Source organism: Clinocottus analis, unplaced genomic scaffold, assembly GCF_023055335.1.
Source record: "Clinocottus analis isolate CAN_PGR_092001 unplaced genomic scaffold, fCliAna1.0.p SCAF_11, whole genome shotgun sequence".
In the NCBI taxonomy this organism is placed as follows: Eukaryota; Metazoa; Chordata; class Actinopteri; order Perciformes; family Cottidae; genus Clinocottus; species Clinocottus analis.
In genome coordinates this window covers 13,711,520-13,726,553 of record NW_027175832.1, presented here as the reverse complement: position 1 = coordinate 13,726,553, position 15,034 = coordinate 13,711,520, and the positions used below count along the sequence as shown (strand labels likewise).

At 41.0% G+C, this 15,034-nt stretch overlaps 1 protein-coding gene across 6 annotated transcripts in view; it reads right to left on the bottom strand.

Moving 5' to 3' along the window:
- arhgap21b (Rho GTPase activating protein 21b) overlaps positions 1-15,034 on the bottom strand; it is a 34,091-nt gene that overhangs the window by 13,158 nt on the left and 5,899 nt on the right. For 2 of the 6 annotated variants that reach the window (XM_068602466.1, XM_068602474.1), the window contains exons 3-9: positions 12,046-12,228; positions 11,850-11,871; positions 7,358-7,450; positions 6,603-6,681; positions 6,465-6,519; positions 4,050-4,076; positions 1,186-2,725 (exon numbers count right to left, since the gene is read on the bottom strand). In XM_068602466.1, the coding sequence (XP_068458567.1) occupies positions 1,186-2,725; positions 4,050-4,076; positions 6,465-6,519; positions 6,603-6,681; positions 7,358-7,450; positions 11,850-11,871; positions 12,046-12,228 (1,999 nt within the window). Of the gene's footprint in view, positions 1-1,185; positions 2,726-4,049; positions 4,412-6,464; positions 6,520-6,602; positions 6,682-7,357; positions 7,451-7,969; positions 8,001-11,849; positions 11,872-12,045; positions 12,229-15,034 lie in introns of those variants that run through there. The other 4 variants (XM_068602482.1, XM_068602505.1, XM_068602489.1 and 1 more) reach the window with 3 other exon arrangements.

Genomic DNA, 15,034 nt, shown 5'->3' with positions numbered 1-15,034 from the left:
AAAGACCCCAATTTAACTCCAACTCAGAAACTAACTTGTCACTGACTGTGACCCATTTCATCTATACAGTGTGGTGTAGCATATAGTGTTTCCTTGCAAAAGGAAAAAGTAGATCAGCTATCAAAGAGTTTACTTAAGGGAAAACCATCACCAAAATATGCCGACTTCAATCTTTCTAGGTTTATTTTTTTTTGCTATCAGGAATAGATAATTGCTCTAAAGAATCAGCCCAATCATACAGAAGTTAAGAACTGAAAAAATGCCAACTGAACTGTAAACAAGAGCAAATCCACTCCCACAGAGTCCTTACTTTACCATTTGACTAAATAATCTGTTAGCTAAAAAACACAGAAAGACAGACAGAGAAACATCCAAACATGCAGAATACATAAAACATATAATATACGGACAGATCATATATATCAAAAATATATTTTCAAACTGACTAAAAAGGTCCTATCTGCACCCTCCATCTTGACAGCAATTCACTATAGCTATATTCTCATCAAGGAAAACCAAAGATGATGAGAAATCCTATAGATTATGTATTTATTTTTTCATTGCTGAAATAATTAGCATTTCTCTAAAATGAGACTGAAAATGTTTTTGGTGCCATGACACAAAGTAGCAGAAAGCAAAATATTCTCAGAACCTCTCAATGGATATAAGTTTTTAAAAAATAATTCAAAACTGCTTTTCAAAGCACTGATGGTGACAACTACTCATTCACCAGGAAATGCATTATGGGACTACTGAACCATAATGCATTCCATCCCGAAGGAGAGAAAACAATATATTAAGGAGGAGAAATTCAATATATTCCAAAAGGCTTAAGCTATTCTTCACTCTGCCCCAGTTAAGCCAAATATACCACAAACCTTACTGGATGCCACAACATTTGATTAATATTGTCTTCCCACAAAGACATGGCGTTATTATCTTCCTAGCACTGTATGTACAAACCAATAAAGCTCAGAATCAGATTAACAATGAAACTATGGCTGTCTGCCTTTCTGCAGTCGGTATTCCATCCATCTATTTCAAACTGATTTCTATCAACTTTGGTGGAAGCCCTTTTAACCAGCTTCAGTATCAGCACTGCCGGTCGGCCTCACGTTACTACTGCCTGCTGCCGTTGCCATGGCAACTTTAGGCGGCAAGGCTTACGACTAATTATTCCCTTACCGATGAATGGAATGGAGTCCAGGGACTCATCCAGGTTGCTGGAGCAGGAGGTGTGACATTGTTCCCCGAGGCGGCGCATGCGTATCTCTCGACGTGCATCATTGGGAAGCCAGCACGCTGCCACATCGGCCGTAGCATCTTGTCCGTCGTCGTTTACAGCCAGGATGTAGGAGTGGTGCCGCAAAGGGCTGGGATTCTTCCCAGGAAGGGGTTTCTCCCTTAGAATGACACCGCTCTCCGAGTGGCTACGCCCATTGACCTGATTCTGAGAGTCTGGATGGGGTGGTTTGAGGATGCTAGGCCTCTGAGACATGTGTTTTGGAGTGGAGCATGAAGAAGACCTGTGTTCTACCAATGCGCTGTCTCTACCTGCCTCAACAGCCTGCATGATTTCTGCCCTGATCCTGCTCTGGTCTTGTTGGATAGTGTGGGTTGCATGTTTTCCTTTGACTGCAACTCTTTGGTCAATAAGAGAATGTTCAGCACTTGTGCTCTTTACATAATGTGAGTGTCTGTCTAAGAGCATTGGTGAGGAGCGGCTATGAAGAGAATCTGGTCCTTTAGAGTAAAGAGAAGGGTTGGGTGCTCCCCTTATGCCACCGCTGTATGCAGCAGAAGGTCTGTGGAGCATGGCGTGTCTGGGGACAGACTGTCTGCTGGGCCTCGTACCTTGGTCTGCCCTTCCGTACCCTCCTCTCCTCTCATTGGGGCGAGCCAGCTCTACAGGGTCAACATAATCTGTTGAGTGTGCCCGAGCTTTGTGCATCAGGCCATCTTGCGACACACTTCGAGGAGGCCAGTTCCTGGGATGACCCATTCTCTGTGTACTGCTCATGCGGTCCTGCGAAGCACTGCGTGGGGCAATATGAAAGTGGGGTGGAGGTCCTTGGTATGACCGTTCATGGGAGGTACTCCTACGTCGTATCCCTTTAGGGCCCCAATCTCCCCGGGGAATGTGATGAGTAGCGGCAAAGGCGTTCTGACTGGATGCTCGCAAATTGTCCAGTCTCTCCTGGATAGTCCGACTACCATGGGAATGGATTCCTTTGTTGTCAATGTACTCCCTGTATGTTTGGTAAGTGCGCCAATCAATGTTTTGATTATTGCCTGGGTAGTGAGGTGCCTGACCTCCATATGGGACCATTCCTGGACCACTGGGATAGACATCAGGCTTTCGAGGGTGACCATACTGGGCCAGTGATCCAGGCCTTCCTCTGACAAAGACAGGGTCCATGTAATCTATCCTATGTGTTGGACCCATGCGCCCAATTTGGGCTGAGTTGGGAGGAACCACCACAGTCCGGACGCTGTCGTTGCGCATGCATACCGCCATTTGGCTTTTTGGATATGATTGAGGAAGAGGAGGAGGTTGGGGCACTGTTGGCCCACGGCAGACCTGCCCTGCTGCGTCTGTTGCCTGGGCCATGCCCGTAGGCTTACAGTCTACTCTGGGGTAGCATACTGGGGGTGGATCAGGAATGTGACGGGCATTTCCACTGTAGCTGCTGCGGCAACGGAGGTAGGCATCCTGTGAGTAGGCCTAGAGAGAGAGCAACAAAGCAGTTTTACAATATATACAATACAAGTTGCATTGGCAGGTGTGTGTAATATACAACAGTGTGCTACTAGATCCTTACAGAGAAGTTAAGCAGGATATTACAATTGCAACTGGATGCCTGAGTGTGGGCAGTGCATGTTGCAGAGTGAGCGGAGGCGTTAGCAGTTCAGGGGTGTCAGTGGTCTTCAATTGGCTCCTTAGAGTTTTCATGGTAATGTTCATTGTTGCAGATGACAGTACAAATGTATAATAATGTAGAGAATATTTCTCTCCAAAAGAGAAGTGGTACACAACATAATGTTTTATGTTACAGCAGTCTTTCTCCTCTATTGCTATTACTAAACAACCGTGATGTCTGAAATAAATTAACATCAACTACAACTTCAGACACCATAAGATGAATGTGGAATGGTGTTCAAATGTACTACATTCAATACATAGCCTTAATTATGACATTTTCAGCAAAGGTTGCATAACAGTCAATGCACATATAATAAGGCAATGAAGTAGGAAAAATGAAACACATTTGAACAAACGTAACGTACAAATGTACAGTAAAACAATTACATAGATGATAGGATGACAGGTAACCAGTGTCTTTATTATTCCACCTCAGACTGATGGACTGTAACCTCAGAAAGACAGGTCGCCCATCCCTCATAGAAAATATGCTATATTTAGCCTGCCTGTGTATCCTCCAAGCTTTGGTAGCCTACACTATTTCGCTGCAAGCACTACTAAAATCATTCTAATTAAATACACATTCCAAGCTTTCTATGGGCTTATTAACTTCACAACATAGATCTGATACTCATAACATACTGTTCATACAACAGGCAAAAAGACGTGTAAAAGGTTTGAGGACTTTGATCCTGCTACCTTGTGTCAAATTACAATCTTACATAAAGCTACGTTCATGCCATAGCAATCAGTGATAGTCTCTGTTCCTCCCTTTTTAAGCATGAGTGTGCAAGTGAGTTCAGAGGTCACTGGCCTTTATCATGCTAATGACATCTGGCATGCGAGATGAAGAAGGGGCGAGGCTTTGCTGAGATGCCAGCTGGATGCCAACTCGAGTACTCAATCTAACAGGTACTGCAGGCACAGTGCATCAGCCATTTCTTCAGTCTACACATTTGAGTCACCAACAGAGCTGGCGGTCAAACACAACAACTAAATAGTAATAATGTAAAACCTGAAGACCACATACTGTAATGACAATGCTGACATGCATGACATATGCAAAATAAGACAGCACGCACATCATGTCAACATCAAATAGGTACCCAGTCTGCTGTTTGCTTACCAGATTAGTAGTTTCCAGAGAAAACGGCTGCCGTTACAGCATGTGAAAATGAGTGTCAAGAAATCAAGGGAGATGGGTTGAAAGAGAAAAAGATGCCCGCAGAGCAAAATGAACACATTATAAAAAAAATCAGGCACAGCTATGACTGTGCTTGACTAAAAATATACGAGAGCTGCAGCAGCAATGCAGAGGGAGTGAAGAAGCAGAGATGTAGCAAGGGTTGCCACGCTACGATCTGCCTGTGCCAGTCTGCCCTGGGTTAGGTGACAGGACCAAAAGCTTGCCTCTCATGATGCTGTTAAGTCTCCATGGTTCTATCCACCCTCAGCCAGAATATTACGCTAACTGAACAAGGTGCCTCCAGTCTATGTCTCTCTCCCGCTCTCTCGCCGCCTCCCTCCCTCCCTCTACTATTGCTCACATGACAGAAGCAGCAGCTGCTGATTATACATTCAGCTGTGATGGTACAGCTCCCCCTCCCACTCCTTCCTCCTCGCTCCTTTTCCCTGAGAATCAACCTGTTTTAACACAGGACAGTCAGCTGATTTTATCTACTTGTTTTAGCTCATCATTCAAGCTGTTCTTTTTTTTCTTCTCCCATGCTCAGTATTTCCTCTGATTTCCTGGCATTCAGTTCCCTCCCTTTTCTGCTCCCTGAATGTACACCCTCTCCATCTCTTTGCTAAGCAACTGCTGCCTGTCTCCAAGCAGTAAATGTGTGCTGCCTCCTACAGTTTAATGTCATCCGGCTAGCATCACCGCTAATCCTCTTGTTCTTATGGACAGCCCTTATCAGTTTCCCTCCTTACATTAATAGATATTTTTTTGTGTGGCTGCTGGCCATTGATGATGCAACACTGTGGCTGGTGTTTTCACAACAGTCGTAAGATACAGTGGTTTGTGTAAATGGTTAGAGAGTTTAAAATGGCAAGCAAAAGGGAGGATTTTACAGGGAAGATGGGGTAGAGTAACAGTCAATGTTATCAGAAAGGAAGAAATATCACATTTAATAATACACGTAAGAATAGAAATAAGTGGATGTGAACAAACTTTTTTCCCTGTGTCATTACGAGTTTGATTATAATTGACTTGTGATTTAATATTATTTCTAAATTTTAAAAAGAGTTTTGACATAATGTGTGATGATCAAATGTTTTTGTCAAATGTGTTTTGCAGGATGTGGCTCTTAAAGAGGGAGATGACCGCTTCCTATAATGGATATTGATATTGTAATTCTGGATGCCATTCTTCTCCATGAGTATTTGACATTTTCCTATCAGTTTAAATATGAGGATTCAATCTAGACATTAAGTATCAACAAGGGAATAATTCAGCTTTAAGCAAACAACCAAGCTGACAATATATAATTCATAAACAGGCTGTAGGATAATAATACGCTGTTGGGAAAAGATTCCTGAGCATCCTGACAAAGCACTTAATGTTGTATGCTTTAGATATGGAACAGATAAGTGAATGTGCATAATGAAAGTGGCTGTGAACAGCTGCCTGCAGTATGCATAAAAGGTTAACGATAAGATCAAAAGTGCACAAGGTTTGAAAGCCCATCTATGCACTGGAAATAATTGGGTGACAATACTTGTGTGGCTTCACCACACGCATACATTATTACCTAGAAGATGTAAGAGGTGTCAAAATAGAAAACATTCACAACAATTTTCTGCAATGAAGACTAAATGTCAGTTCACTTTTTCCTCATCCCCAAGCATCTCAGTTCATGGTATTTACACTTTGACTATTTAGTTTCCACCTCACATTTAAATTAGTTTAATGAATTTTTTTTTTTTTATTGGTTTATGGTCTACATCCCCCAGACATCTCTGAATGGCATTAGAGAACATAGAAAACAGCTTTTAATGGTAGTTAATCTGCCACATGTAACAATCCACTCAGGCTCTCCCGTGTCGTTCTGTATGTGTGGCAGGGATCAATATGGCCTACGTGCGCCGAGGAGTTGAGGATGGGGCAGTTGAGTAATGAGCACAACAACTTTTCTACAACTCAACTGTTTGATGCGAGCCCATTTTGTGGAGACCTCAGTTTCAAGACAATTTGTAGCTAAATGAGCTCTTAACTTTGTGTGATTTTTTATTCAGATGGAGCTATGTATATTACTTCTTGATATGTCTGAATATGTATATTAGATAATGCTTGCTCTACCAATTCAATTAGGCCATTTTGGCAGTAATGTCAGCAGCGGTTTGAGGACAGATTACAGCGAGGCCGCTCTGGCCTGATTAGGAAGCCTAGATAGAAAAGTCTGATGGGATACGCAGGCTTCATCCATCTCATGACTTATGTCCTAACATGAACTCCGTAAAATAGAGCAGCTATGGAGAGAAAAAAAATGCTTACATGAAAAGAACCCCATTAAGAACAGAGGATTGAGAAACGTACCAGTTGTAGTATATCCTCATCTTTTGGCATCACACAGAGTTCTAGAAAGTCACCACTGTTGGAGAACAAAAAGAGATTTACAACAGTAAAAATACAGACTGACCAGTATCATCCATACAAACAAAGATTAAACCTCACCTGTCTTGGATCAAGGATATAACTTCACAATAGGCTTTCCCAATGATGCTTGCTCCATTCACCTTCACTATTCGATCACCTAATAGTCATTAAAAAACAGCAGTAATGACGTAAGTAAGCATATTGTTTGTATGTATTAGTCAGTATTACCACAGTGAGCTCTAGAGTCTCATTTACAAGGGGGTCCTGGCCAAGGTGGCAGTGTAAATGTTTTACACAAGCAAAACACAAAAACACAAATAACAGATATAAAAAAAAAAGCAGACACAAGCACAAAAACTTGGAAAAATAAACCCACATAAACTGACATTCTCCAAAGTATTGTCAGTCACGAAAATTACATTCAGCGCTCAAATAATCCTTAATCTTATTTATAATATAATCTCGATCGAATTAGTCACCTGATGTTGAAGTTTACAGTAACTATGCTTCCCAACTAATGCATAACATCACTGGTGTATCTATAAAAGAGGCACAAAAAAGGAGCACTTTCTGTTTTTCTTCACAGCATGCACACCATCAGGTCACCACTGAAAACTGCACTGCTTGCAATTTTATTTTTCTTCGTTTTGCTTACAACACTGTAAAACGTCATTGCAATTACATAAAGAGTTTCATGCTCTGTGGGAACTTCCATTACAGGATTACGCCTGGGTTCTTGTGGTGTCATGACTTCTGAGTACTTACACTCCCAATCAATCTCTACTAGGTATTGGGACATGAAGGAGATGGATTGTTTGGTGATTGGTCATTACCTGTGCAAAGCCCAGCTCCATGGCCGGGGCCTCCTTCCTTGACTTGCTTTACAAAAATGGTGTCCATTGGTTCAAGCCTATTCCGTTGCCTCCCTGATGAATTGAAGCAGGTTGGGATGTATGACAACAATCATATAATGCAAAGACATGAAAGCAAAAAGATTGTAAGAATGTCAACAAGCTGAAGCTTGAACATGAAAAATAAATGTATTTTTGTTTACTACAAATGGTGGAAGGTAACTACATCTAAAACAAAAACAACTTAACATTCTAGTAAAAGAAGCCTTGTACTGAAAGTTGAACTTGAACTGTGAAAACAACAACTACCAAACCTACTAATGAGTGCCGGACTGATCAGTAAATTGCTTCATGACATTTAGGTGAGAAGAAAGAACAATGGTTGTGTATGAGGAAAAGAGAAACTGGGAGGTTTGTCACGAGATCTGGAGACATGCAAGTCAACGTTATGACAGCAGAACAGACAGTGCTGAGGCCAATGCATGCCCATGTTACAAAATGTTTCGATATGATCAGTAATTGATTCAAAAGGGAAAAACAATTTCAAAAGGGGATGCAGTACGAGGTAGATGAAAGCAGCAAAGGAGAGGAAACCTGTTTGCTCATGCTGCTCCAGTCTCCTAGCAGCTGCATGGCTGCAGAAAAGAAAATGAAGGAAAGAAAAGAAAGAGCGAGGGGGTGAGAGGAAGAGAGGCTGAAAGAAGGTAGAGTGACAGTGTGCTCAGCTGTACAACTCCCACTCTTTCCTTATACACTGAGAAATAGCTCTGGGCACAGCCAAAGAGTGGCTAAAGCCCTTCACCAGTAGTTAACATTCTGGTAGTGAGTCTGTGTCCGATGGCAGACAAACTAAAGTGGAATGGAAGACCAAGACAGAAAGAGGCACAATAGTTTAAAAAAAAAATACAAATGTACGAAAGGTCCTGACATGTTCAAGCAAAAGAAGTTGAACATTCTTGGTGTCAAATAAAATGTACATTTCTGAGGAAAAAAAACACTTTTGGCCCTGTGACAGACACAATATTGGCATCTTTGAATGTTTCATGTTCAAGCCATTAGAAAGGGGCACATGAGCAATCAGGTTGCTTTGTATTATTCAATTATTAATTAAATAATATACTAATCACAAGTAATCTGAATACCGCTCTCTCTCTCACACCTCTCTAACTACAGCAGCAGGACATGCTCCCTCTGGTGGTAGGCTACATAACTGCATCACTAACTCTACAATGAAGCCGTTCATAAATCCATACATGGGCCACGGTAAATATTTAAATGTGCAGAGGAAGAAACTCAGTCACACATAATATATGAAGACCCAAACATTTGTGCATTTCTATTTTGCATTCTTCAACTTGCACTTACATCAACTTGACACACAGCAACTGTATAGATGATAGCACTTTGTAGTTTGACTTTATTTAAGAAATTGTACTCTCTTGATTCCTGTTGTTCTTAGTTCGTACTTAGTTCGTTGAATGCACTTATTGGAAGTCGCTTTGGATAAAAGCGTCAGCTAAATGACATGTAATGTAATGTAATGTATAGAAGACCTTTCTTTTTACAGTACTCTATTTCAGTCCGACTCGATTTGTCACTGTTTTTAGATTCATCACTGTTTTGGGCAATACAAATGCCTCAATTAAGTTACCACCCGAATGCACGCATCATACATAAACTCTCCACCTCACAATGGTGCAGCTAGTTATTTTAATAGAGACACTCCCAACATTTTGGGAAATGCTTTCCTATTTGCTATATTCTGTATACCCAGGTTTAAATGCGATTAAAATTTCATCCTCGTGTGTTCAATACACAGACGCACAAAATGTTGCAAGTGGGCCTTGAAATACATAAAAGAAAACCCAGAAAAACACTCAACGTCGCCTTCATCAAATCAGCTTGCGGTTTCAAAATAAACACTAACAACAGTGCCTGTGTACAACGAGCACTTACAGCTAAATGCAGACTAAATGGCAGCTGTGATTGTGGTAAAAGACAACTTTTCTCAACGTGAAGAGTTGACAAGAGAACATTAGATCACAAGTGCGCCTAAACTTGAACCTGGCGCTGTGACAAAAGAGCTTTGTCTTGAAAAGCAGGAGACTAACACACTAAGAGAATTGGTGTTGGCTGGTCCCCTGTGGAGGGACAACCGCAGCACACTCATAACTTTGATGCAATGGGTTTATTCATGAATCAGGGTTTTGGCACATATTGCCTTCTTCAGAGTAAAACTTTGTCTGAATGATCAGTTGTGTCAGAAGGTGATCAACACAATGACATCATTAATCTTCCCAGCAAGGCAATGGGCAAAGCAAGAGGTCTGACATTTTTTTTTCCTGGGGCTTACTTAGAGTGTAGATTATAAAACACAGATCGGGCCATTTAAAGTTGTTTGGCAATACAATTATTTAACTATGAGTTATCATATCCACAATCCAAGTTGTCGTACAGACAAATACATTTCAGATGAATTGTATTCTTATTCTGAAGAGGAGAATAGGTGTCAAAAAACAGTAGTTTATGAATAAATAAGACTGCATGAGAGGTACAAGCCTGCGGCTCTCTCCTCTTGGTTTCTGCCTCCTGCTATTTCTTTGATGGTGTACTGAGACAAGCTAGCCGAGTCTGGACTAAAAGTCATCCCACATGGTCCCCTCCCTCCCTTTTTTTCCCTAATTCTGGCTTGCTGCCTATGAGCCCCTGTGTCCGGCATTATGCAACTGCCAGGATTCTTTAATATTCTCTGGCTTACTCGGTCAGAAGCACAAAGATCCAGACAAAAGGGTCTTCAAAAGTGTTTTAGTTTTTGGGTGAAACATAAAACATGACTGCTTTAATGGGCGGTGGCTCGACTGAACTGTTACATGAAGTTTAAATTTGAACAATGGCCAAACTCTGCGTGTGCTTTCCGGCACATCCCTGTTGTTGCAGAAATCCCAAAGTGAGTGAGAGAAACAGTTCATATTTGAGACACCACCAAAATATTTCATCACATGGTGTTGGGCAGATGCCATTTTTTTTAAAAGCCTGTGAGTGCCTTGCTGGATATTTCTGTGCAGATGTCCATGATTTCCTGTGTACATGCATCATATACAGTCCATTCAAAATTTTAATTGGATGAAATGAACATTATGATTAGTACAGGACTATAAAGAGATTCAAGTGTTGGTGAGTATGTGCAGATGATCATTTGCTTTCTATCCACACCAGCTTACGGTTTCTGACTTAAAAAGGCTGCTTTACAGTCAAGTGACATACATATCTTGAGTAATAAATGATGAATGCTTCTCCCTCATCACATTACTAATGTTTTTCTTCTGTCCCTTTGTGCAAAAATGTCTTCTTCAAACCACCAGTAATCCTACAATCAAATGATGTCCCTCCATGTTGCGTTATTTCTTTAAGTGAAGACGGATATATGGGGTTCCCCCGTGTCTAATGACAATAAAGAGATTACTTGTGCGTACAATAGTTTGCTTACTTAACATGCTCAAAATGAATCCATGTGGGGCTTTTCTTCACAATTCTCGAACAACGTTTCTTCTCCAAAAAATATAGATGTCTAATAGAGTTCCTAACTTCCACATGAATGAATTCCAGAGAAACCTTCTCACGGTAAACAAATAGCAACAGACTGAACACAGAGCTAACAAACAAGCTACTGGGATATTGCCTCTCAGTGATCACACTAGGATGGGACAGGCAGTAACAGTTAACTCAAGAGAATTTGTAATCAGGGACGTCTGAATGAAATATGTTTTACTCGAAGAAGCTGGTAAATCTTCTGCTTCTTTCATGAAGATCAAGATTGTACTGTTTCCTTCTTGGCAAGTGCACAGGGCAGGACATTGCAAATGAATGACAAAGTCTTGCTTGATAAAGAGTACATTTGTGATGCTTTGGCATAAACGGGACACCGGTCAAGATTGAACATCACAGACACACTAATAAAAACATGTCACCATTATATTACCGTTGGATGTTAATTTCTAAAAGTAATGAGTTTCGTCTTCGGCAAAACCATTTGTTTTTTCCCTAAATCCACAAACTTTCAACAGTTTTCTGGGCCTGTAGGATCTCTTTACAAAATGCGTGGAACATGACTGCTTGTCACCACCTGTGCTAGTACAAGAGGAAAGAGAATCAAATGCACACAACACAGTAAAACGTAGGCTCTCTCTTTCTGACAGCCTATTTATGTTGAGGGAGAAAAGCAGCAAGAACAACGTGGTGAAACAATATGAAGAGGTGGGTCAGAGTAGGACAGAAACAGGTGTTGTTGACCAAACCTTTCATGCTTTCACAAAGGTCAGTGACACACAGGAGCTACATTGTTCTCAATTCATAAGGAAGCAAAAAGAGTGAAAGCGTGGACGGATTAAGAGTCATTAGAAGTCAGAGGCACTGTGCTGACTCAGCAGTGCTGAAGGGCAGGCATAAAGAGGGACAGTTGAGTTTTTCTGCTTACCTCTGCGGCCATGATCTTCCTCCTGTAAAAACACAGAAACACTCAAGTGACTTTGTTGTTCGCGGTCACAGAATTCAAGTACCAGTCTTTTTATTGACTCACTGTAATCTCAGATGATAAGCAAACAATACTCAGGTGTATAAAAATCCCAGAAGCTTCTGGCGGGTTTATTAGCAAATACAATCCCCAAATTTACCGGGAAGCAGTGCATGGTCGACTCTGGTGGGTACACGATGAAGTGCCGCAGGGTGAAGCCAAACCCATGGGAAGTACGCCGCAAACGCACTGTTTTAGGTCGCGGCCATGAGAACGGCTCCTCTTCTGTTGGGTATTGCGCTGCAGAAGAATCAGCTGAGCTTCTCCACTCTGGGGATTCATTCTGCACAAAGAAAAAAAGGGAAGAAAAGAATGTGAATTGAGTAGTCCTACTTTCACGTTCACTTTCACTGTTGAAGGAGATCTATAAGAGTTGTGCAGGAAGAATAAATGAACACTACGAAATTGAAAGTGTAAATGCTGGAACACTTGAGGCCCAAGGCGACATTACTAAAACAACACCATAGTTAACATCATCATGTAATTTAACATAAAGGGTCAGTGCTTTCGTTAAAGTTGGACATGGTTTAGAGAACTGGCTTTTGAAAGCATAACACTCTGTCCAGTGCTTACAGTAAAGTCACCACGGTTTCTTATTTTCACAGCTGGAGAGTAGAGCATCTCAGGCTTCAGGGCTTTGGACACCCCTGTGTTGTTTACTGGCTATTTATAGCTTCACACCTTTGTGGAATCATGTGTGCAGGAACCCTCACCTCTCCCACTCACGTGTCTCCATATCATGTTCCTCATTCCAGTCAGACTTTAAAAAGGAACATCTCTGTTCAAACAGTCTCGTATTTCCACATTGAAAAAGTATTTTTCCTCAACCTGTCTCAAACAACCCCCCGCCTCCCTGACTTTGCTCCCGCAATGTGAGGAATTTGATGAGCTTGCATTCCAACTATCTCCGCCTGGGCAGATATGTTGAGCAAAATGTCAGAAAATCGGAGTGAATTACTTGAATGTAAACATAGCCAGTGCTAAACAAGGATAAGCAATGAATTTGCAGGAAAATTGATCTACTTTGGATTAATGCAGAATGCAAAACTAAACAAAAAAATCTGATAAACGTACTTGTATGTTTTGATTAAACAAGAAAGAAAGAAATCTGAGAAGCTGTTGCAGCTACTAACAAATGAGGTAAACCGAAGAAAGAAATAACGAACATGAGAAATAGTTTGTTCACACCAACTTGTAACAACAATCTCCTGTTTAACGGCTCTGAGTATGTCACAGGATGAACAATCAGCCTCACACTCAATGTTTCATTTGAGAAAAAAATGTGTGTGCCTGGAGGTGTGTACTAAAGCTCCACTCTCTGCACAATGTTTTGCTCCTTCACAATATCAGCAACATATTTTTTTCTGTTTTCAACCACATATTTCTGAAAGATGGAGAGACAAACCACTTGGATCAAAGTGTATTTTGTGTGACACCCAGAGCGGTTTAATGCATAAGGAGGAGTTCAAAAGTGCAAACTGAAGAGAGTAAGGACTTATGACACTACTGCAGCTGACTGGGAAACAGGGCTGCATTTGCAGCTGACACCCATGTATTTTGATGAAACTAGCAAAACAGGTTTTACTATGCACAACCAAGCTTTGACTGTACTGTGATACAGGCACTACAATGTTGTAGTCCGTCCGTGTCTGTACACAGTGGGGGCCTTTACGCCACTGGAAAGCATTAAAATGCACACCCGGAGAAGCACTTGTGGTGATATGACAATTGATCAACTGGATGTTTAAAATGCCGACATTCTCCACCCCCTTGTGTCTCCGGGGCAAGCCAATCCCAGTCAACTGGATCTGATTCAGCAGGCAGTGCACTGGGCGACTTACCAACCCACTGATCTTTAGCTATGGAGGACAGAAAGGGGTGTGGGCCTCCTGACAAGCACATGCCAAGCATAGTTATCATTGCCACTCGCATAGTTAATACTGTTGTGACATTCCAGGTCAATATATTTCCAGACTCACATTCATACTCTCTCATGGCTTATCCAGCATGAAAAAACACTGATAAGGATGGAGATTTGAACAAAGTAGCACTACAATGTAAATGATTGACTAGATTAACTGTGAAAAGTGGTCAAAAGGGAATCATCAAAGCAGAAAAATTCTGAAATTAATTTTCGAAAAAAGGGCCTACAAAGAAAAAAGGCACATGAAAGAGAAAACACACATCAAAACACACACCTTTTCTCTCCTGCCCACAAATGAATGCCTTTCACCCATTTATGAATCACCAAAACGGCAGAGTGATGTTTGCACTGGGTGAGGCAGCTGGGGGAGAGTTTTCAGTCGGCACTTGGTCCTCTGTTGGATATTTCTTGGATTCGGGGCGGGGGGGTCAGGTCCGTGTCTCAGGCTACAACTACACATAGCTCATTAAAACCCAAACTGATCTTAGTCCGGATAAGCATTTTAGCCGTTTCAGAAATAATCTCCGCTCATACTAGCGTGCCTGAAAATTGACATCACATGACCATTCACGTACACTAGGCCTGCGCACGTTGGTGTAAGGCAGGGGTATTTAAGGTCGAGTTTGAGAAAATGTCCTTATGCAAAGGTCCGGTACGTCACAAAAATTTTCAACTTGTGCTATGATTTAGTCTCATGTGTACTGAAGTAGCCAGCAGTTCTTTCAACATCTGTATGAAGTCAACAACTGATTGTCTATTTTAATAAAGAAAAGAAAAAATATCTCAACATTATGTATTATCAGTTATTAAATTTAACTGGCTTGATTAAAAATACTCTCATAATAAATACAGATTCCTCTCATTTAAATTACAATAAGGACTGAATTTAAAAATTATAATTAAATTAATATAATATAAATTATATTATTATCTTGTAAAATGTGTGTGAGGGACTATATCTGCTATTAAACCACTTCTTTCAGCTCTACAGTCTCTGTTGACATTACTATTGGACAGTGAATAAATGCTGGTTCGTATGGACACAAAAAAAACATAGTAGTGTGGCTGTAGCATCAGAGTAAGGACACAAATTTCAACTAACAGAGACCAGTTAGTCCCAAAACAGGAAAAACAACAATTGATTGATCCTTCAAACAAGTACTGT